The 22,649-nt window shown below is 31.6% G+C and overlaps 4 protein-coding genes across 6 annotated transcripts; 3 read left to right on the top strand and 1 right to left on the bottom strand.

The window, feature by feature from the left end:
- Positions 1-295: 295 nt before the first annotated feature.
- On the top strand, positions 296-4,140 carry Nhe1 (Na[+]/H[+] hydrogen exchanger 1). 2 transcript variants are annotated; one of them, XM_076767231.1, is made up of 5 exons: positions 296-1,590; positions 1,673-1,842; positions 1,922-2,293; positions 2,374-2,705; positions 3,197-4,140. In XM_076767231.1, exons 1-5 carry the CDS (start codon positions 315-317, stop codon positions 3,213-3,215), a joined length of 2,169 nt encoding a protein of 722 aa, XP_076623346.1. In that variant the 5' UTR covers positions 296-314; the 3' UTR covers positions 3,216-4,140. The 2 variants fall into 2 exon arrangements, with proteins under 2 accessions (XP_076623346.1, XP_076623345.1); XM_076767230.1 differs by having other exon boundaries at positions 2,374-2,716.
- A 740-nt stretch (positions 4,141-4,880) lies between these two features.
- On the bottom strand, positions 4,881-12,510 carry Srpk (SR splicing factor protein kinase). The gene is made up of 6 exons (XM_076767233.1): positions 11,790-12,510; positions 10,789-11,002; positions 10,395-10,710; positions 9,627-10,205; positions 9,262-9,556; positions 4,881-9,169 (listed from the first exon to the last, which is right to left on the bottom strand). Exons 1-6 carry the CDS (start codon positions 11,972-11,974, stop codon positions 8,878-8,880), a joined length of 1,881 nt encoding a protein of 626 aa, XP_076623348.1. The 5' UTR covers positions 11,975-12,510; the 3' UTR covers positions 4,881-8,877.
- A 650-nt stretch (positions 12,511-13,160) lies between these two features.
- LOC143342912 (ataxin-3) lies at positions 13,161-15,001 on the top strand. Of its 2 annotated transcripts, none has more exons than XM_076767237.1 (5): positions 13,161-13,338; positions 13,417-13,581; positions 13,709-13,845; positions 14,053-14,207; positions 14,318-15,001. In XM_076767237.1, the coding sequence occupies exons 1-5, from the start codon at positions 13,315-13,317 to the stop codon at positions 14,869-14,871; spliced, it is 1,035 nt and encodes a 344-aa protein (XP_076623352.1). In that variant the 5' UTR covers positions 13,161-13,314; the 3' UTR covers positions 14,872-15,001. The 2 variants fall into 2 exon arrangements, with proteins under 2 accessions (XP_076623352.1, XP_076623350.1); XM_076767235.1 differs by having other exon boundaries at positions 13,163-13,338; positions 14,270-15,001.
- Positions 15,002-15,390: 389 nt separating this feature from the next.
- Unr (cold shock domain-containing Unr) lies at positions 15,391-22,527 on the top strand. The gene is made up of 11 exons (XM_076766124.1): positions 15,391-15,500; positions 16,468-17,731; positions 17,809-17,988; positions 18,121-18,311; positions 18,395-18,605; positions 18,692-18,921; positions 19,549-19,810; positions 19,881-20,120; positions 20,212-20,417; positions 20,494-21,078; positions 21,151-22,527. The coding sequence occupies exons 2-11, from the start codon at positions 17,333-17,335 to the stop codon at positions 21,317-21,319; spliced, it is 2,673 nt and encodes an 890-aa protein (XP_076622239.1). The 5' UTR covers positions 15,391-15,500; positions 16,468-17,332; the 3' UTR covers positions 21,320-22,527.
- The last annotated feature ends 122 nt before the right edge of the window (positions 22,528-22,649 follow it).

The following is a 22,649-nucleotide window of genomic DNA, read 5'->3' as shown; positions in this document are numbered from 1 at the left end:
TTTCTTAAAATATAATTGTTACAATTTTATAGATGTTTATTATTTAGTTCAATTTTTTTACTATTTTTATATATTATATTAGCTTTTTTTCATTATAAGTTTAGAAAATAATTTAAATAATTTCTATGAATTCATCGGTCTCGAACAAAACCAAATAACCAGTTTTTTTTACTACCACGTGTCGTATTGCTGACGTGAGCATAGCGAGATATCGAAATACTCTGTGATCAGCTGTGCTCTGTCATTGCAATGTTAAAGTGATTAGAGCAAGACGAACATAAGTATCGTGTGATAATGTAAAAATATTTTAAAAAATGAATTTGTATTCAGTTAATAATAAACACGCATATAGAAGTTTCACTCCTTTTATAATATTTTGTGTTTTTGGTGCGTGTATTACAGCGTCGTATACGCAAGAAAGTTTTAACCTCAAATATGAAAATGTCACGGATAATAAGAATATCACGTTACAAACCGATACGCAAGAAAATATAGTAGAATCTAGTACTTCTGTAAAATCTGGAAACCTTGATTTAAAACAAAATACCAATGTGTCAAGCGTAGTAGACACTAAATCTCAAAATACATCCACGAGTACAATTCGACCTGATCATGACATTAATAATCAGACCACTGAAAGAGTTAACACAGTATCGACAAATATCATTAATGATAAAAATGGAAGCTCTATACCAGATTTCACAGTTCCATCGCAAAGTTCAGATATTAGTAATACGACAAATACAAGCACAACAACTATTATGCCAGCAGAACCAGTATTGCCCGACAAGGGATCAGCAGAAGAAGAACATAATAGTTCTATGTCCATATTTTTTGTTCTTTGTGTTTTAGCATTAGGCATTTTACTTATACATCTTATGCTACAAACAAATTTTCAGTATTTACCAGAATCAGTAGTAATTGTTTTTTTGGGAGGAGCTATTGGTATGATCATCAATCTTATGTCAAATCAAAATATAGCTAATTGGAAAAAGGAGGAAGCCTTTTCTCCAACTGCTTTTTTCCTTGTACTCCTTCCACCTATTATATTTGAATCAGGATATAATTTGCATAAAGGAAATTTCTTTCAAAATATTGGTAGCATTTTAGTTTTTGCTATATTTGGTACAGCAATATCAGCATTTGTTATTGGTGCTGGAATTTATTTGTTGGGATTAGCTCAAGTAGCATATAAACTCAGTTTTGTGGAAAGTTTTGCATTTGGATCATTAATATCAGCAGTAGATCCAGTTGCTACTGTAGCTATATTTCATGCTTTAGATGTGGATCCAGTATTGAATATGTTAGTTTTTGGAGAATCCATTTTAAATGATGCAATTTCCATTGTATTAACTACATCTGTATTAGAATCCAATAATGCATCAACCACTAGTGAAGCCATTATCCTTGGTTTAAATAGATTTTGTCTTATGTTTTTTGCTTCTGCGGGCATTGGAGTTGTCTTTGCTCTAATAAGTGCATTATTACTTAAACATGTGGATCTAAGAAAGAACCCTTCTCTTGAATTTGGACTTATGTTGGTATTTACTTATGCACCATATGTTTTGGCAGAAGGTATACAATTATCTGGTAAGAATTTAAATATATAAATCTATTTTTTAATACAGTGAAATAAACTGTTAACATTGAAGTATACAAAAATTTATTTTAGGTATTATGGCAATTTTGTTTAATGGAATTGTAATGTCACATTATACACATTTCAATTTATCAACTGTTACGCAAATTACAATGCAACAGACAATGAGAACTTTGGCATTCATTGCTGAAACTTGTGTGTTTGCATACTTGGGATTAGCTTTGTTCAGCTTTAGACATCGGGTAAAATAATACTCTTGAACTACTATATCCAGTATCTGTAGTATATTATATTTTTATTTTTATTTTATTTCAATTATAGGTTGAGCCAGCATTAGTAGTGTGGTCTATAATTCTGTGTCTTATTGGTAGAGCAGCAAATATTTTTCCTCTAGCTCTTCTTGTTAATCGTTTTCGGGAACATCAGATTACTAGAAAAATGATGTTTATAATGTGGTTTAGTGGCTTACGTGGTGCTATTTCTTATGCTTTATCACTTCACTTGGATTTTAGTGATGAAACACGTCATGTAATTATTACTACTACATTAATCATAGTGTTGTTCACAACATTGATATTTGGTGGTTCCACTATGCCTTTATTAAAGTTTTTGAGAGCAGAAAAAAAACAAAAGAATAATAGTAGGAGAAAGAGAAAGGACAAAGAAATTTCTCTCAGTAAAACTAGAGAATGGGTATGTTTACATAGATTTATAAATACATGTGTATGAAAAATATATATATATATATTTCATGTGATATATTTTTATTTTAGGGGCAAACAATAGATTCTGAACATTTGTCAGAGCTTACAGAAGAAGAGATTGAAGTATCTTTTCTCCAATCACGAATTCGTGGTTTTGCAAGATGGGATTTAAAATTCTTTATTCCATTTTTCACAAGAAGATTTACTCAACAAGAATTAAAAGATTGTAAATCTCAAATGACGGATTTAACAAATCAATGGTATCAAGCTATTCGAATTAGTCCTATGGAATCAGATGATGAAGTAACTACTGCGTCAACAGCGCAATTAAATATAAATTTATCTGGGGAAAGTAGGAACCAAGTGCATGGAAAACAAAACAAAGGACGGCCAAGTCACGGGTCTATATTAAGTATTTAATTTATTGTCGTGTGGTGTGCTACATGTGCTATCAATGCTGTGCTTACATGTGAATGTACATAAACGTTTACTGATAATAATGCCCTCTATGATTTAAAGGAAATGTTTTTTTCAATTGCAAGTACAGTTTTTTAATATGCAATTTTAATGTATATTTTTAAAGTTTATTTATTAATTGGTCATTTTTTCAATTTGTATTCAAATAATAATCATAGTTTGTACACATTCACAAACATATTTTAGGAAGTAATAAGGCATTTTTATAGAGGAGAATGAAGGTATTAATGAAAAATAATGATCTATTCTCTTTAAAACGTATCTTGTAATGGTTGTGTGGTTATAAAAAGTACTGGCCAGAATTATTTAGTATTCATGACAGTTGCTTTGCTCTCAGGGCTTATTGTTGGTGAGGGGTTGTATCTTATGTGCATTAAGAGTTTAAATAATTAATCAATTTGCAATTAATTTACAGAGAGGACGAGGATTGGTAAAATTAATAGTCAAATTTATATAAGTAAATTGGATGAATTGTTTCGACAGTTAAAAGTACTAATGTACTAAAATATGTCTGTTATATATATACATGAATATTATGTTGTAGAGGTTAACATGGCATTATTAATATTAGACTTGTGAAGAAAAATTTAAATGCCTACATGCTAACATAATTAATCGTACAATTTGAAAATTACGAGATTGTTGACGCGTTAGTGCAAAATGTAGTTTTGTTAAAATAATTTATTACTCTATCCAAATTTATTAATTGCAACTAAGCTGCAATTAAACGATAATTATGTATGGGCTTCGTATCTTTTGGTAAAAAACAATGAAATGGAACAGTATGACTATTTTATTATATGCTATATAGAATATATAAAAGTATTAAGTGTAAATTATAATTTCAAAACTACTATTTGATACTATGAGTATCAAATAAAAGAGTAAGTATTATTTAGATTCTTTTTATTTAATTAGTTATAAGCAACGTTAAGAAAGTGGAGAAACATGTGATACTTTGAAGATTTAAATTTCTGCACAAAGAAAACGATGTATATTAATCTTTACACACCTGTCATGCTGCATATCATGTGACAAATATTTGTATACAGTATAAGATTCATATGGCACTAAAAACTTAATGTTAATAAGTTTAATAAGCTTAATTTCATAAAAGGAATATAGGTATATATAGCACATATACCAAAATTATTACAAGTTGATATAAGTTTGATCTTTTAAATTCTGAAAAATGATTTAAAATATATATTGTTGACGTTATATATTTTTGACATTTATATGTATATTATACTGTAATAATATATTTATTAAGATTTTCTTCAACATTTTTAGTACATACAATGTATATAGTTTAATACATTGTCTTTATCCCCAAATAACACGAAAGTAATAATGAAATCTTTCAATTTAATGTATAATTTAGTGGTGGCTACGATTTTTTATAATGTAAGAAAACATCGATTATATTCGTATATAGACAATAAGAGTGATATAGTTTATACAATAAATAGTTCATCCTGAAGAAAGAAAGATTTCTTTGTTAAATTGATTGGAGGCTGTGGTAGAGGTAAAAAAAGAAAAAAAACATACTGTTCGTTTTATTTTAATGTGAATTTATTTTTGATATCATATACCGATCTCGGGAGGTGGGTACATGGGTCTGTTATCTTATTTTTCTGCGGCAGGGCACATAACGGAGGCAGCGTCTAAACATCAAATCCGTTTATTTGTTCGATTCGTTATTGCTACTTTATTATGTCCTACGTTTTCTTTTTATGCCTCATCTGGTCGTACATCGAGTGACTGGAGCATGAGGCATGTTTGTTTATAAATAACAGTTTCTTATAACCTTATAATGCGTTTGCTGCTACAAATGGTTTTTCTTTTGCGGTATTTCTATTCGATCGCGCGCGTGTGTATATACATATAATGCGATGGTATGTGTAGACGTATATAGAAGTAATTCTTAATTACACGATACACTTTTCTTTATACCGGCATGAAAATATATCACATAGAGGGGTATTCAAAATCAACACAAAAAAGAAAAGGTTTATTAGCGCGATCGAATTCCAATGAAAATAATGTACAATGCGCAAACTTTGTATGATTATTCTTCATAGAAGGGAGAGGGAGCATTTATTTTTATTTCGTTATTAAATGCGTATTTTTCTTTGATCCTGTCATAGTTCAAATTCTATTTATCCAACATTAATACATCGATAAACATTATTACTCACTTTACTAATATTCAAGTATTGTCTAAAAGCATGGCAGACTTGCCTCTCATTTCTCAATGCTCCAGTCAATTTAAGTTATACACATTCTCTGCTCAAATTATTACTTGCGCATTGAATTACCATCCAATAATGTTCTAAAAATGATCACGTATCATGAGCGTCTATATGCATTTTTATCGATAGTTATATTTTTATTAATGCTCAGTACGGTACATTGTGTGTATGTACAACATCGAGCAAATCGGCTAAGCATGCAGAGTTAAATGATCGCTATAACGCTACGATCAGTATAACTATGTACCAATCAGTAAGATTAGAATATTATACCCCGATCTCATCGATTTATTACAGAAAAGCTCCAAGGGATTATAAATCCGATCGAGTGGTCGTTATTCATCGCGTATAATCCGTTAGAGCGTGTTCTTTCGAGCATTCGTCTAAATCGTCGAAGTTTATAATGCAGACGCTCCAGTCTAAAAATGTGTAAAACCCCCCAATATACTTTTCAATATTTACAGTATCTCATAGACACGCGTTACACACGCCACATAACTTACGTAGTATAACTTGGTGTTCGTTTGAAATCTTTTCTGCTTTTCTTTTGCTTTGTCAAACGCCAGATTTCTTCTCTTAATCGGTTTTTGCTCATCCAATCATCCCATATTTCCGAATTTCGTAATATTACAAAAATCGTACATCATAGATCTCGAAATTTCTGTCTTGTCATTTTTACATGCATTTTCTTGGTACCGACACTGTTTAAAGTGCATTAATAGCTTTTACATCCAATGTAAGGGATGATGATCATTCCCTATAACTAATCAATTTTATTTCAATAACAGCAAATCAGAGAAAGAAACGATGTTCAGGTTTCTCAAAGACACCCATGGTGGCTTAATTTGAGAACAAAGCAGAAATCATCATTGTCTGTCGGCAATTCCATGCAATTTGTAAATAAACCACTTTGTCGTATGTTCGTGTGGCGTATGATCGGTTCTGCCGATCGAAATATAATGTCTGGAAATGTTTCGAATTTGGGTCCCCTGTACAAGTCGTGTCTTCTCAGAAACGAGTTATTTTTTCATCGGATCTTCGCGCTCCGCGTGCGTGAAAATCACTCTGTTATCGTTGATAAAAGAAAACTATGCGTATCGAGCCTTCAAGTTTCGATGCAACGAATACAATTTTGCTTGCTCGGACATTAGAGGGGGGCAGGGGGCAGGGGACTCGTACATCAAGCTATACACATTTTTTTTTTACTGTTAATGTTTCTTAATTTCATCCTAACTAACCTAGCGCCAAGCAGCGAATCACACCTACGTAAATTGTCGTTCGATTTATACTCTATGTATATATGTATACGTATATATATATTTATATATCGTCGGTATGTATAATCGTTAATGTCCGGCTACGCGATGAAATCGCTCGTCCTTGAAATCCATTAAAACATCGGTAAAAGTAACCAATCGTTCGTTTGTCGTAACAATACGAATCGTTGTACGATTGGAAGTTACCGTCCATCATGATAACGATCTGTTCCCCATCGTTGGTAACAATAACATTCTATTATACATTTTCGTCACAGCGTAAAATTATTGTTGACATACAATCATGCGATGATTGGTAATTAGATCAGCAATAAGGACGGTCAGGCGAAAAGCTCGAGACGTGTTTGAAAGCGTTTCTTTCTTTGCGATAATTCGTGTCCTTGTACTGCTGTCATTCTTGTAGTTCGGATTTCACTGGTCGCGTTTCATAAAATAATACCGGTATATATATATATATAATATATATATATATCTACTATATAACTTCCACTGTACAAATTCAACACGATTGCCATCATCAGTCCCAAGGTCGTAATTACGGTGGGGTCGCATGGTTACGAGGGAAAAGTTAGACGAGAGTATATTTCGAAACGAAAAGATTTGTTTAAACATGGTCTTGCATATATGAGTTTAAGTTTCGTCAATTATAGTACGGGTAGAAGAGGTACTTTTATTTACGGTATACATAACAAATTTTATTATTTTCCGAATTGAAAAATTAACAATAATTTGTTAGTATCTCTTATTTTGTGTAAAACGATACACGAATCTTTAAAATAATTCTGTTAAGAAGGCACATCAATTTTTAAACTCTTTCAGAGAAAATTAAGTTATATTGAATTTGACATATGAAACAGTTCCGTCTTTTTGTTTTAAAATAAAAGTTCTCCTCTTTTACCCGGAATAAATGTACTGATCATTTAATACAATACTGTTCGTAAGCGTCTCCACCCATTGCGTATGAAATGCTTTCGACCATTCATACCTTTTCAGTGAAACGATCTTAAACTGGCAGGCAAAGCGAAACAGAACATTCGTTCGGAAGCATAAAACAGAAATCAACGATACAAATATGTTTGTAACGTTGAATATCTATTGAGCGTACTGTTTCGCTTTCTTCGTTATAAAATAGAAGACAATTTATCGGCAGAGAGCTCAATAATCAGTCAACAGCTCGAAGTAAAGAAGGTCGCACAGAACTTAACATCAAATATCCTTTTATGAAAGTACGATTATTTTATGTTCACTGAAGTGTCAGTTACGAAACTCGCCTCCTTCCTTCTAAGTTGTACATTATGTATAATAATATATGTTTTAGCAGTATAAAGAAATTTATAATAAATCGAATGGAAGTGTGTGCCACAATCAATACTTCGACCATTATTCGAAATCAGACAGTGTATATATTATTGCGATAGTATACGCAAAAGAAAAATTTATTATTTCAAATGCTTTAAAATTTATTTATGCATTATTGAAGAAAAATCAAATTTTATTTTTAATTTGATTCTTATAACTGAGTATGCACTGTCTTATTCCAAATAATATCGATATCATTTAGTTGTTCTACCAAGAATCTGGCGACCAACTCTTAATTATACTAACGATATACATATTTCTGCATTTATTGAATTTGTACAAAGATTCAGTTCCTTAAACACACGTTCCGGCGTATGAGTAATGAGTATTATTCCTTTTAATCGATATTAAGATAATAATAATAATCGTTATTTTTCTGAATATTAGTTAAGCACAAGGAGAGATCACAGTGAAGAAATCTGCTATGAACAAATTTCGACTAATCGACGTAATACAAAAAGAATATGATAATAAAAATTTTAGTGTTCATTGTAGCATAACATTGTGCCTGCCATTTTTTAAGTATATTATGAGTAGGTCCCATGACTCTTGGGATACTTGATGATAAATTAAGTGACAAGTACAAAGGATAGTACAACGATGACCGTGTAAAATAATAAAGTACTACGAAATTTTAATTTAAGATATCATTACTAAATGAAAAACATGATTTAACAAATTTATAAATACACAAATAGGCAGCCACTATCGAGAGTGTTACAATCAGAAGCGTACCCATAGGAAATTTAACGGAATGTATCAAGCTCTTTCTTCTTCATTAATTTTCGAATTTTGTTTCTTCTTCGTCACTTAAAACTACATATAACAATTCAGACGTAAATGATAATTAAATCAAATTATAGTCAGTTAAAAGGGTAAAAATAACTTTTCTGAATCGTAACAGTTTATAAGTTTATAATAATTTTGAATTCTATAACAATGTGTGCGCGCGCGTACGTGCGTATATATATATGCACATATATATTACAATTTATTTGTGTATATTAAATATTAAATAATTTTATTGTATCCGTTTTTAATAACAATGCATTTAAATGTATGGAATAAAATATTGTATATAATATGAAAGAACCTGACACCCGCAGGTTGCCGTTGCTTCTTGTCACACTCTCGACTTATGATTATATCAGGATGGTAAAAGTTTAGAGTTGAAGAATTTAAAGATAAACTGATAAAAAACACGATCACTTTTTGATTTGCAGCCACGGATGTTTCAGGCAGTCTGCTGCTGTAGCTCGCATAATTGGGTCAAATTCGAGCATCGGAGTTAGGAATTCCTCAAACTCGCGTGCTTCTCTTGGCGACCAATCATATTTTTCTGTAAGCACCTCGTACAGTCCCCAAGGTTTCAATCCAGTAATGTGTTTTAATTCCCCTTTCTTATTAAAGTACATTTTTGAGTTTTTGCCTGAGAAGGCGATACGTCTTGGTATTTCTCCAAGCAATTCAATAATATGTGCTAAATGATCTTCGTCTCTGTAATAAATAAAATACATTTTAAAGTACTATTTTCACAAATACGAAAGTTGTTTTTAAAATAATGAGTTCGAGAAAACATCGAAACTTACCTGCAATAATCTTTACCAGTATGTGGTTCAAAAAGATAGTCACCAGTTGCTAATTCAAACGCCATACAGGCAGTGGACCATATATCCGCGGAAGTGTCATACCCTGATCCTAGTAATACCTCTAATGATCTATATTGACGAGTTTGAATATCATCTGTGAATTTATTGTGGACCCAACAAGCGTTACCGAGGTCTGCTATTTTCACTTCAACATCGCACTCCACTATGGCAGGATCTAAAGGAGCTACGGATGCTCGTTTTAATTGTTTACTCTCAGGTGGTTGTAAATTACGACCTGTAAAAGAAATAGAAAAGTAATGCAATTAATTATAATCATACAAGTTTTTGTTTTTTTAATGTTTTACCTTCGCTACATTCATCTGCATCTTCATGATCAGGTGGTAATACCCCTTCACCACAACTTTTTTCTACGTCACATAAGTTTGCATTATCCATTTTCTCAGATTGTTGAGATAATTGATTTTCTACTTTTTCTCCACCTGCTAAACTATCCACACCATTAATGTGCAATGAAGGTACAAATGGTTCTGAAATATCAGGTGAACCTTTGCTTTCAGTATTATCTTCTATACTTTCTGTATTTATATCTTGATCAGGACTATTTGTTTCTACTTCTCCATTTTCTCTTGTGCTATTTGCTAGTTTATTTTGCTCTTCGAGTTCTTCAATCTGTTCCATTTGTTTCTTTAATAGTTCATTTTGGCGTTTGGCTTTTTTCTTCAGTTTCTTCTTTTTATTCTTTGACATTTTAGAGTTAGGAGTAGGCTCTTGGAATTCCTTTGGTGCAGTTGAAATTAACGATACTGGCAATTTCATTCCAAGAGAATGCAACTCTGTAGCTTGGCAAGCTAACTTTCGTATATAAGCTTCATCGACGCAAATAAGAACATTTTCAGGTTTTATGTCTGTATGAATAATTTTACCTGAAAAAAAAATATTTTAGAACAGCAGTTTACTTTAATATAATTCCAATAGTTTAAATATAATTCTTTCAACATAATTTAAATTGTTTTAAGTTTACATTATACTCAAATAATTTGTTCATACAATCGCACAAATACTGCCTAATAAAGTAAGGCTAAATACTGAACAGGTTTTCACAATTGCCTTACATTTATTATGAAGGTAATCAAGACCTTCAAGAACTTGTCTGATGATACGTTTAACATTGTTCCTTGGAATTCCTCTATAGTTGGATTTGATGATCAATTTAAGAAGATTATCTCCAAGCACTTCAAATACCATGCAAACATGCAGACCATTAATGCCACTGATCTTGAAATCATTGAGCAACTGGACGGTTTTATTGCGTTTAGGATCACTAGGATCTATATCACGCACATCTTTCAATAATTTAATTTCATCCAATGCAGTTTCAGTAAAATGGGATGCAGATTTTACCACTTTAAGTGCCACAAATCGTTTATCCTGCAGAACATATTTCAAGACATTCCCTTCATGAATTTAACAATCATGAAAATACTGTTTGCTAAATTATATGCATACCTGTAAATCCCAGCAGAGCCATACTGTTGAAAAATGACCCCAACCAAGTTTACGCGTTACATGATAACGATTTTGAAATAAATCCCCTATTTTAACAGGATGATATCCCCCTTTGCAATAATCACTGCTATCCTCTTGCTCTTCATCTTCGGTACTGTATACCTCGTCATCATCCTCTATTGTTTCATTACTTGAGCTATGGCATGGTTCCAGTCTATAAGTTCCATTTAAAAAATGAAAAGAGAAGAAAACATGAATTACAAAATGAAAACCTAAAACATATTTTTTAAGCTTTTGAGCCTTATGAAAAGAAACAAGCATTGTTGTTAATAAGGTGAGGATACAGCTGAATTAAGCATTCAAATGAAACTAAATTTAATTGCTTGATTTCACAATTAATAAAACAAATAATATTATAATTAGATAGATAAAAGTAATATAACTTTGGAAGAGACACGTGTAAAAAATTGTGTTGCATTATGTTTGCAAGAGGAATCCTAACCATTGTCTTGTTTCTAATATTATGCAATGTGTATGGTATTATTGTTGCTAATTTTGAAATTTTGAAAATCAAATTACATTAATTTTAAAAAATGACTTATTTAATTCAATAACATTTAAATTTTAGTCTGAAGTTACTTTTCATGGAAGTGATTGGCTAAATACCCTTATTGTCTATATATTTTGTTTATACTCGTTAGCATTTACAATTTGAGTTTAGTTCTCTTAAAAAAGTGCTCATCCCAATCGTGTCTTCTTCATGCAACTGGAATTATTTGATGACAAAATAACATTGTCCGAGAACATATTCGTTTGCACGTTCCTTAATACTCTTTGAACCATTCACTAACAATGATTTATCATCGTTAAACTGCAGAGAGAAATCGACAGTGCGTTCAATACCGAAATTAACAGAACCAAAGAGATTTATTTTAATTGTGAACTGTCACCAAGAAAAGTCAACACAAAACGATATGACACATTGAAGATAAATCGGGTACCTCTTTCCGAAGTAGAAATCTGGTCCTTGTACTGGTCGAACGGCTGGTGTCTTCGAGCATTGAGCTCCTGGTGTCTCTGATTCACCCTGAGAATTTCCCTTTCCTTTCCGCTTGCTTGGCTTGTGCCTTTTTTTCTTGGCCTGAATCGCTAGGACCCGCCTGTTCACGTCCGTCTTCGCACTCATACCGTTCCCTGCGCCTCGATTCGTCGGGCCGCTTTCCTCTTTTTCTTTCCACTCTCCACACTTCCGTTTTCACTTCCTTTCGTAAATTCTTTTCTTTACGTACCAATGGAGGCACTTATACCCGTTACACCTCGTCCCCAGGCCGTCTACGAACGATATAATACGGTTTTATTATCGTCTCATTTCTGCGTTGTGCCGCGCACTTCGTTCGGCGGTTGTTTGAGTATGGCCGCCCCCGCCGTCACCGTGTCTCTCCGGTCTCTCGTTTCGAGCAAAGCAGGTGTCGTCTCCTACAGGTCGTCGACGCCGTCGTATTCTCCAATGTACCTCGACCTTCTCTCTAATCCGCGCGTTATGCCGGCAATACACTCGCGAATACGAGTACTTTCCTTTCCGATACACTCGCGATTTCCTACTTTCCTTCGGATTCCCTTCGTTGGTATTCGGTACTCGATATTCGGTATCCTTTTCTATGCCGTGGTAGCAGACAAGGCTCAAATTCGACCAAAGCCCTTGAATAATAATTTCATAGTTCCTGGTGCTTCTTGTCGTTTAGAGTCGTATATTCAGTGCTTTGATGCAATCCGTCGCGTGTATTTTGTATGTATTTAGCTTAAGGTTTCCTTTAATGGAGCTTAAAGATGCCTCCATGAATAAATAGGTATATTAATGTTATTTCAACCAATCGGAGAAAAGATTTGATATCAAATTGATATAATTATATAAGATGATACGCATGATTAATCTACCACGTGTAATTAAATATTTTATTAAGAATATTGTTTCGCATTTGCACTTGTAGAACGTTTTACAACTTTACTATGAAAGGTTTAATACTTGAATAAGAAATTTATTATTGTCATAAATAATATTTAAAGTAAATAAGGATTCCAAGATAAGAATTTGATATATATTTAATTTTAAAAGAACAATCAATATTTATATTATTATAATTTTTTATTCAGTTGCACATGAAACAAATATAATAAATATCGTACAATCAATGATAATTTTTATCAGTTTTAATGATAAATACTTAAAATTTTGTTGAAGTTCATTAAATAATATTCGGTTCGCAAATACAATGCTAAGACGTGCAATTTCACTATATTGAATATGTATATGTATCTGTTATAAGATGGCAACACTGTAGATAGAAATCGTACAACACGACGATACGTCTCTAACTACATTTTATGTAGTTTTGGTTATAACCAAAAAATATTTTTGTGGATGACGTTTAGTCATAGAAATCTTTTAAGATTGTTTATCGTATAACGTCTTGATATCTACTTAATGTTTGTATGTTTCACACATTACGTTGAAAAAATACTGGTAAAATGGAAACCATATTTCACGAAAAGGTAGATCATAATACGCGCGAAGAAAAATCTAATGGTCTTTTTGTATCTGTGTCATAATAACGAAATAATTTATTACAGCAAGAAGGATATTTGTGCGCACAACATTGTTTAAATGCACTTTTGCAAGGACCATACTTTAATGCAGTGGACTTAGCTAATTTTGGTCACCAAATGGATGAAGAGGAAAGAATAAGAATGGCAGAGTCTGGTATCGATAGCGAAGATTATAAACTTTTTTTAGAGGTGAGTATTTCTACATTGTAAACATATTTTTGATTACAGATTACATTGCACAAATCTATTTTATTTTACAAACTAATGGAAATTTTTAACCTTATATATGGTAAAGTGCATTAATTGTTTTGCCTAGCAACCATCAGAAAATATGGATGACAGTGGATATTTCTCAGTTCAAGTTATTAGCAGTGCATTAAAAGTTTGGGGATTAGAATTGGTCCCATATAACAGTTCAGAGTCAGCATCTTTACTGGCACAAAAAGATCCTTCGTAGGTTATTATTCATTCTTTCACTTTTTGATTTCATATATTTTAAAGATTATTTGTATAGCTTTTATTTGCTTTACATCAGTGTCATCATTAATTAAGATATTTTTTGTTGCATCATGCAACAAAAAGAATATCTGTTTTAACATTTTTTATATCACAATTTGTAGTTTATAATAAATGTATAATAAAAATAGATACAACTTTTAGACAGATGAAAGCATATATTTGTAACTACAAAGGTCATTGGTTTACAATTAGAAAAATTGGAAAACAATGGTTTAATTTAAATTCAATGCTAAATGGGCCACAACTTATATCAGACACTTATCTTGCAATGTATTTAGCTCAATTGATGCAAGAAGGTAAGTGGAATACATTAAAGATAAGTAGAAATGTAAATACAAAATTTCACATTTTTTTATAGGTTATGCTATTTTTATTGTTATTGGTACACTTCCTCAATGTCCTGCAGAAGATGTTCTTATAAGAAATCCAGTAGTGGCTGTATCAAAAGGAAACACAAAAACTACTTTAAGAACAGAAATAAAGGGTTATCGCCTGGGTACTAAAGAAGAAGACGAACTCTTAAAAGCTGCCCTTGCTCTAGGAGAAGTTAAAGTACCAATTGCTTTTGATTCAACAAGAACACCTGCTACTACAGCTTTAACTAATAATACAATGTCGACTACATGTACCAGACATGTATGTACCAGACATGTACCAGAAAATTCAGAGTTGCAAGGGGCACTCCAATTAAATTTAGAAAATAATACAAACGATGATATCGATGAGTCTCTTAAATTGAGATTAGACCTTTATAATGATAATAAAACAGCTCATATAACAAATGTAACGGACGATGTAGATGAAGATGATGATTTAAGAAAAGCTCTTCAACTAAGTTTAGAATGTGTCACAGCTCCGCCAACGCCAGATCCTGAGGATTTACGTTGGCGTCGGTTAAATCATTTTGGTATATACTCAAGGGCATCAAATACAGAAACATCCCAAAAACTAAATACTTAATAATATGTGCAAGAATTTTTTAAATATTATTATTATTATTAAAACAAATTTTATTTGTAAATTATAAATAACTAGTTACTTTGTATACTAATGATAAAGATTTGAAAGAAATAAATGTTTAAATAAAGGACCTGTACATGTTAAAATTGCCAGTTCATCTAGATTATCAATTTCTGTTGTATAATATTTTACCAATGTTAATTGTTTTTATTGTACAAATTAACGTATCTCTTGTTTTTAACTTAAGAAAGATACACTCAAATTCAGTAATTTCAGCAAAACATTAAATACGACAAATTTTCGAACATACTTTTATATTATTGGATCAAATTTTTCTGTTATGTATAATTCAAAAACATTGCATGGAAAACATACTTCCTTTTTATTTTCGTATGTTTTAATTTTACATTCAAAATGTATGTTTCATTTTTATTAATTTCTAAATATAGATCTACATCTTTATGGATATAATAGAACAAACGAATAATTATTTCCGTTGCAATATTACCAGAAGGCTATGAATTGAGATTTTAACTGTAGTTACTCTGTAGTTGCTCCTGTTTTGTATGTGAATGCTAAATGTTGACATTCAACATGGCGGCATGTCGTCAGTGCTGTGCTGTGTCGTGGTGAGTTTTATAAAACTTTCTAAAGCCGTTCGATTACGAACTTTGTAACGAAACATTTACAATCTTTAGAATTATTCATTTTCCAACAATCTTATTCATGTTTTATAAGTATTCGAAAGTTTGATAAATTTTTACGATATCCAAAGAAACGAGCGACCTCATAAAAAAATTAGGATCTCATAACTGGCGAGCACATACAATATTTCGGATTTTTGTTTTGAACTCGTCCTCGGAGGATAAACTTAATCGTTTCAAGTTCAAAACTGATACTAAGGAATTCTGTTGAATAACAAGCGTTAGTTACTTTCAATTAAATGTATAATGTCTATACCATTACATATATTTCAAACATTTTCATGTGGGTGTCCCCAAGTATTGTATCCCAGTTATAGTAAAGTTCGAGAATTATGATTTAAGCAGTAAATTGTCGACAATAATATCGTAATTGTCTATATTATATCGGTAAACGAGATTTAGTACACAAGTAAAATTTGAAGAAATAAGTACAAAACATTCAGAAAACAGTACCAGTTGGATTATAAAAACTCAATGTCAAACTGGTAGTCAATTTTTGAGAATATCTTATTTACCTTGCATGTAACCACAAATAGAGTGTAATAAATATGTTACAGAATGTTATATGTTTAAACATATCTGCCAATGTGGAGTACAAAATATATAATAACCTATATGCAGTAATGAATTTACTTTACTTCTGGTAAAAATTTATTGTTTGCTTCGTTTAATTAAAGTGAATCATGTAATGCAAAATACACAATATAGTTAATACTGCACAGTCGATTACCTTGTAATTAAGTGAACTATTTATGAGAATATAGTTATTATTATTTATTTAAGGAACAATTTACATTTTATAATTGTTTGTTAAAAAGCTCGTAATCATTTTGCTTGAAAATGCATTAATATATTGAGACACTTAATTGAAAATAATTTTTGTTTATTTCAGCTTGTGTAATTGTTAGTTTAGGACATTTTTGAAACCAAGGCTCACTGTAAATTTCACAATTAAATGCTGAAGAAAGAAACGCTAATATAGAAATATTGGAACAACACAATCACACTCAGCACGCATTGAAGACATCTGAGGATTTTCAAGTCAACATTTATCCTTTAAATCTCCTATGTTTTTTGATTTACTCCTTTTATAAAGGATGACTGTTGTTTAAAAAGAAACACAGTTGTTCCAGTGTATGCTAAATTGAGTAAATATCAAACCATTGTTATAACACTTGTGCATACATATGTGGAAAGTATCAATGGTCTACAATGTGCTAAGAATTTTGTACTTGTATTAATTCGTAAATCAACATTAACTATATTGTTTATTTGTATATTGTGTACACAAGCTTTGTGAGAAAGAGTTAGGTGAGCCATAAAGTGACCGTGATTGTGATTGCGGCTGAGATTGTGCTCTTGATTAATAAAACACTTGTATTTGTATTTAAAGAGTGCCAATTTTGCACAGAGTTGCCCAGGTACTCACAGATGAATAATTTATGACAAACGTCAAAATACGTTCGAAACCTTCCTTCCACTTCTTGGTCACAAAGGAGTCTGCATTTCTGCAGCATTTTAAAGAGCCTCTCTTCCTCTGTATTAAGTTCTTGTAACATTATAATAGTGAACAAAGATATAAGGTACCAAGAACCGTTCTGTGATATCTATGTTAACACTTAAATAATTGAAAAGACTAAAAATTTCTAAATATAAGTATATATATATTGTGGTGTAATTAAATTAAGTAATTGTTTCAAGAAAAGAGGAAAACTTATACATAAAGATTACATTTAAAATTGTGCAAATTCGAAACAATGTCCAAGAATCCTCAGTGGAAAACGTTCCAGCCGCCAATCATGAACTCTGACCCTGCAATACTTGATTATAAGTCTATGGCTATACCGAGTCCTAAAGATATAACGGGATCTCATCAATCATCAACTAATATCTACCGGAATGGTACCAGCTACAGTGGTGATCATTATATGACGGATTCACCTCCTGGAAATGGGAAAAATAATATACATTATGCAAGCTATACCAATTCCCAAACATCACGCAACGAAGTCACCAGATTTCCTTTTGGAACACTTACAGGAATGGAAGAAAATGCTAGTTATACAGAGGAACCATCAACAACAAATAACTCCACTTATCAAGATCAATCTTCAAACCAAGGAACTCGGGAAACTGGAATAATTGAAAAATTATTAGTATGAATTCTATTGTCATTATAAATTTTACATTTAAATGTTTACATTTTATGACTAATCTTTTTATTTTCTTTTAGCATTCTTACGGATTTATACAGTGCTGTGAAAGACAAGCAAGGTTGTTCTTTCATTTCAGCCAATTTAGTGGTAACATAGAACACTTAAAAATTGGAGATCCAGTTGAATTTGAAATGACTTATGATCGGCGAACAGGGAAACCTATTGCCAGTACAGTTAGCAAAATATCTCCGGATGTGGTTAGTATATTATTCGTATTATTTTTATATTTCCGTAATAAATACTTTGTAACCTTTCTATGGACATTCCATGACAGAACTCTTTATCTTTATATTTAATCTATTGATTTGAAAAAAATCTTATTAATTTAGGTGTTAAGTGAAGAACGAGTTACCGGAAACGTAACAACTGAGTTACATGCAAGCGGTGACTCGCAAGGACGCATCAGTTACGAAAATCGAGGAGAATGCTTTTTCCTGCCATATACAAAAGATGACGTAGAAGGAAATGTTACTTTGCGTACTGGCGATAGAGTGTCATTTCAAATTGCTACCAATCAACGGTATATTATTTAATTATTTATTATAAATATCAATACATTTATTTTTACAATTATATATAGTTATTATAATGTTTCAATTCCAGTGGAAATTTGGGTGCATGTCATGTAAGATTAGAAAACCCAGCACATCCGGTTCGCTACCGCGGAGTGGTATGCTCTATGAAAGAAAATTTTGGCTTCATTGAACGTGCAGACGTAGTTAAAGAGATTTTCTTCCACTTTAGCGAAGCTAAGTCTATGAAAGAGGAACTTAAACTAGGAGATGATATTGAATTTGTAATACAAACCCGAAATGTAAAGATATACTTATTTTATATGAAAAATTTTTGCTTCGTATGTTATATTCACGAATTTAATTATTTTTAATATTTTTTTTTTAGGGAAAAGAGGTAGCTTGTAATATCACTAAGCTGCCACCTGGTTCAATAGTTTTTGAAGAAGTCAGCAACGAAATAGTAAAAGGACAAATATTAAAGCCTCTAGAAAGAGGAACTTCAGCTCGTCATCAAAATGACCCATTACCTGGAAAAATTCGTTATAGAGATGCAGATCATTGTGAAGTTGAAATTCCTTTTGGCGATAAAGACCAGAAAGGAGATTTTACTCTCAGGTATAGTATTATTATTATAAATTTCTTAGATGTCTCCAAAAATAAAAATCCAATGAAGATAGGTCAGTAGGAGATGTAGGCCTTGCAATTGATATTTCTCTGTCAATCCATTAGTAGGCGTTATTGTCATTAACCTCTTCGGCACGGCTGAATTTTGCGCGAGATTGTTTCTCTGCACGGTAGAGTTCAACGCGAATTACAACGCGAAAACTGGCGTATCAAAACCAAAGACTATATATTCTGTCTGTACATTCTTAACACTGTTATGAAACGTTGTGAAAGCAAAAAAGGTGTAAAATAAAACATATGAAAACGATCATTTAATTCAAACGGTGACCGAGTGAGCCACTATAGTGGCGCGTCGTTCAGAAAGATAACATCCACGAAGCCACTATAAGAGGTTAAGATATTCCGAAATATTCTTAAAGTACTCCATTATAAATAATGGATGTTTATATTTTGGAAAGAAAGAGCTTCTAAGCTCATGTTTGTGATATTTTTTATTTTTAGGAAGAGTAGAACACGCTACCAAAGTGAGACCATTTATTTACCCTGTTACCCTTATAAATCACTTTTCTTGGTTTTCCACTCAATATAGAAATAATTGTAAATTGATAAATTTTTTAGACACGGGGACTGGGTCCAATTTCGTATTGCTACAGATACTAGAGATCAACTCAAAAGAGCTACTGAAATAATGTTATTATCTGAATCTTTTACTGTATCCGGTGAAAGACGAGAACAAGGCATTATTGCTACACTCAAAGATGGATTTGGTTTTATTCGTTGCGTTGATCGAGACGTGCGTCTTTTCTTTCATTTCAATGAGGTTCTTGATGTTGATAGAGAAATTAGTGTTGGGGATGAAGTTGAATTCACAGTAATTCAAGTAAGAATAATAATTTCCGAGACCGTTTTTAATTTTTCAAGTTTATCATAATTAAATATTCTTATAACAGGATCCTTCTTCATCATTTTCAAATAATCGACAAAGTGCAATTAGATTGAAACATTTACCAGTCGGTACAGTTCAATTCGAAACAATTATAGAAAAAGATTTAATGGGTACTATAATTCAGAGTTTAAATGGTATTGAACCTGGTCTCATTGGATACGTGAAAGAGAATCATCAACAAAAGAGCGTTATTTACTTTAGCAAAGATTGCGATCCCAAAAATATTCCAAGATTAGGCGACAAGGTATATTGACATTGTTTTATTAAAAGCAATATTATTAAATATTGAAAGTTATTTTTAAGGTACATTTTTGTTTAAATAACAAATATTTTAGGTTCAGTTTAGTATCTGCCAAGTAAAACGGAACAAAGAACTTGTTGCTGTTGACATATCTGTAGTGAATTCTTCTGGTGAAAAAACTCAGAATGGCAACAAAAAATTGAATGGTCAAGTTTGTCAAGGCTTTATTGCTGCTCTTAAAGATGCATTTGGTTTTATTGAGACTGTAAATCACGATAAAGAAATATTTTTTCACTTCAGGTAATATATTGAAATATTTCTGAGAAATCGGTTCGCGTTTAATATAAAAATTATAATACGTATTTTTATTATTTAGTAATTTTGAAGGAGATGTTAATGCTTTGGAAGTAGGAGCTGATATTGAGTGTACGATCAGTTCTGGAAATGGTAGAGGTAATGGTGGTTGTGTTGCCGCGGATTACGTTAAATTGGTACCTCGTGGAAGCATTCCTAGACCAACACCAGTTAGCGAAGTGCTCGATGGAACAGTCATAAGACCCTTACGAAGTGCAAATCCTGACCAGGCAGAGTATGCTGGTTTGATCAAAATAAATGCTACTAACGAAGATGAAGAAACTCCGGAATACGAGTACAGAATTATGGGTCTCGTAAACAAACGCGAGCTGTTACAGGCTGGTGATCCTGTACAATTGCAGGTGGATTCAGCAGGTCATGCTTGTAATATTGTAGCAGTTAGAAAAAAAAGAAGAGCAACGGTGGATGCCGTTAAAGGTCCTTTCGGTTTTCTTGCTTACGAAATTGATGAGGGTAAGAAATTATTCTTTCACATGAGCGAAGTTCGAGACCATGCAATACTTCAACCGGGAGATCAGGTTGAATTCGTTTTAATTACGAATCAACGCACTGGTAAATCATCTGCATGCAATGTAACACGATTAAGGTAAATTATACATTTTTCGATTAAATATTATATAATTAATCGATTAATGTATTTTTGTATTTTGTTGTATAGCGAAGCAGTTCTTCAACGACCCGAACGTTTAATTAGTCGATTGCGTACTACGTCTATGGAAGATACAGGTCCTAAATTAACAGTAGTTAGACAACCAAGAGGGCCAGACGGCACGCGCGGATTTAGTCAGGAAAGATCCCAGCATACCCCTGGTGCCATCCAAGAGTAATGTCATATTGAAACGGTTACTGCTTATCCAAATTGTAATCTACATTACTTGTTTTTAGTCCATACACTTCGGTACCGAGATTATTATTATTATAAGTATGATCGTAAAACATTTGCCAAATTGAGACTAATGTGACAACAATAATAATATTGATAATAATCAATCAATTGGATTATGATCTTGTTGAGAAAAAGAAGAATATAAAACAAGCAAACAACGAGTCATTTTATCATCTTATGGAATATGAGAATAATTAAGAAGGCAGTTTGTCTAAATTATTTAATTTGTCTAAAGATCTGCTGAAAGTCTCGTTTCTTTAGCAAAAACATATAAGAAACTTTTTAATAATTGTGAAATATCAAAACTTTTAATTATTATACTTTTACAGTAAAAGTTTAGGATTTTCAATTCAGTTCATTATAAGTACGGTTACAGATTGGAAAATAATTTAATATTGAGCCGTTGACAATCTGCCTGTTTGTAATGTTCAAAGATAATGTCCCGTCTGTCTTTATAAAAATATACGTACATGTTGATACAATCTTTTATTTATATTATTTTCTTTAGAGTATTTGTTTTACCTATTATGTACATCAGAATGAATTTAAATGTATAATAGACAAAAATGAAATCGCATACGAAATGCAGCATATATATAAAAATTTGAATTGGCCACCTAATCAAAAGAGAAAAAAAGATGCATCCGTATCACTTAATGAAATTTATAAATTAAAATAATTTTATAGTGGCAGGAGCAGACATGAGTTTTATTATATGAATTATTGTAACATGTCACTCTGTTGAAAAAAATGTCTATGAATTTGTAAAAAAGTTACAACTGGCCAATTGTTTGTCCTAGATAATATATAATATATAAATATATATACATGTCGTTAAGTTCCTGATACAGTCTCGTGTTGTAAAATCAAACTAGTATTACGGATTCAGTCGATATATAATACAAAAATAAAAAAATTACAAAAAGTACTTATCCGAAGAGTAAAAGAATCGCATTTTATAAGTTTTGCCATCAGAAACAGCAAGCGAGGTACACGTTTAAGTAGAAATAGGTGAAAGGAGTAAATAATAACAAAGTGCGTAACACAAGCACGATACAAACAAAGCGTTTGTCTGACAACTCATGGATCCAACACATCATGTTCATACATATTGTAAAATTATTGATAAATAAACAATAAAACGTCAAATGTATCTCTTTTCTATGAATCTCTAAATTTAAATAAGTTCTTTTAATAAATATTTTTAGCAAATGTACGTTTTGGTAATTTAGTTATGTTTCTATTGATATTTCGTAAAAGATAAAATTACA

This window comes from Colletes latitarsis, chromosome 6 (assembly GCF_051014445.1).
Source record: "Colletes latitarsis isolate SP2378_abdomen chromosome 6, iyColLati1, whole genome shotgun sequence".
Classification (NCBI taxonomy): domain Eukaryota; kingdom Metazoa; phylum Arthropoda; class Insecta; order Hymenoptera; family Colletidae; genus Colletes; species Colletes latitarsis.
Note: the sequence above shows the minus strand (reverse complement) of the source record. Positions and strands in the feature narration are given on the sequence as shown.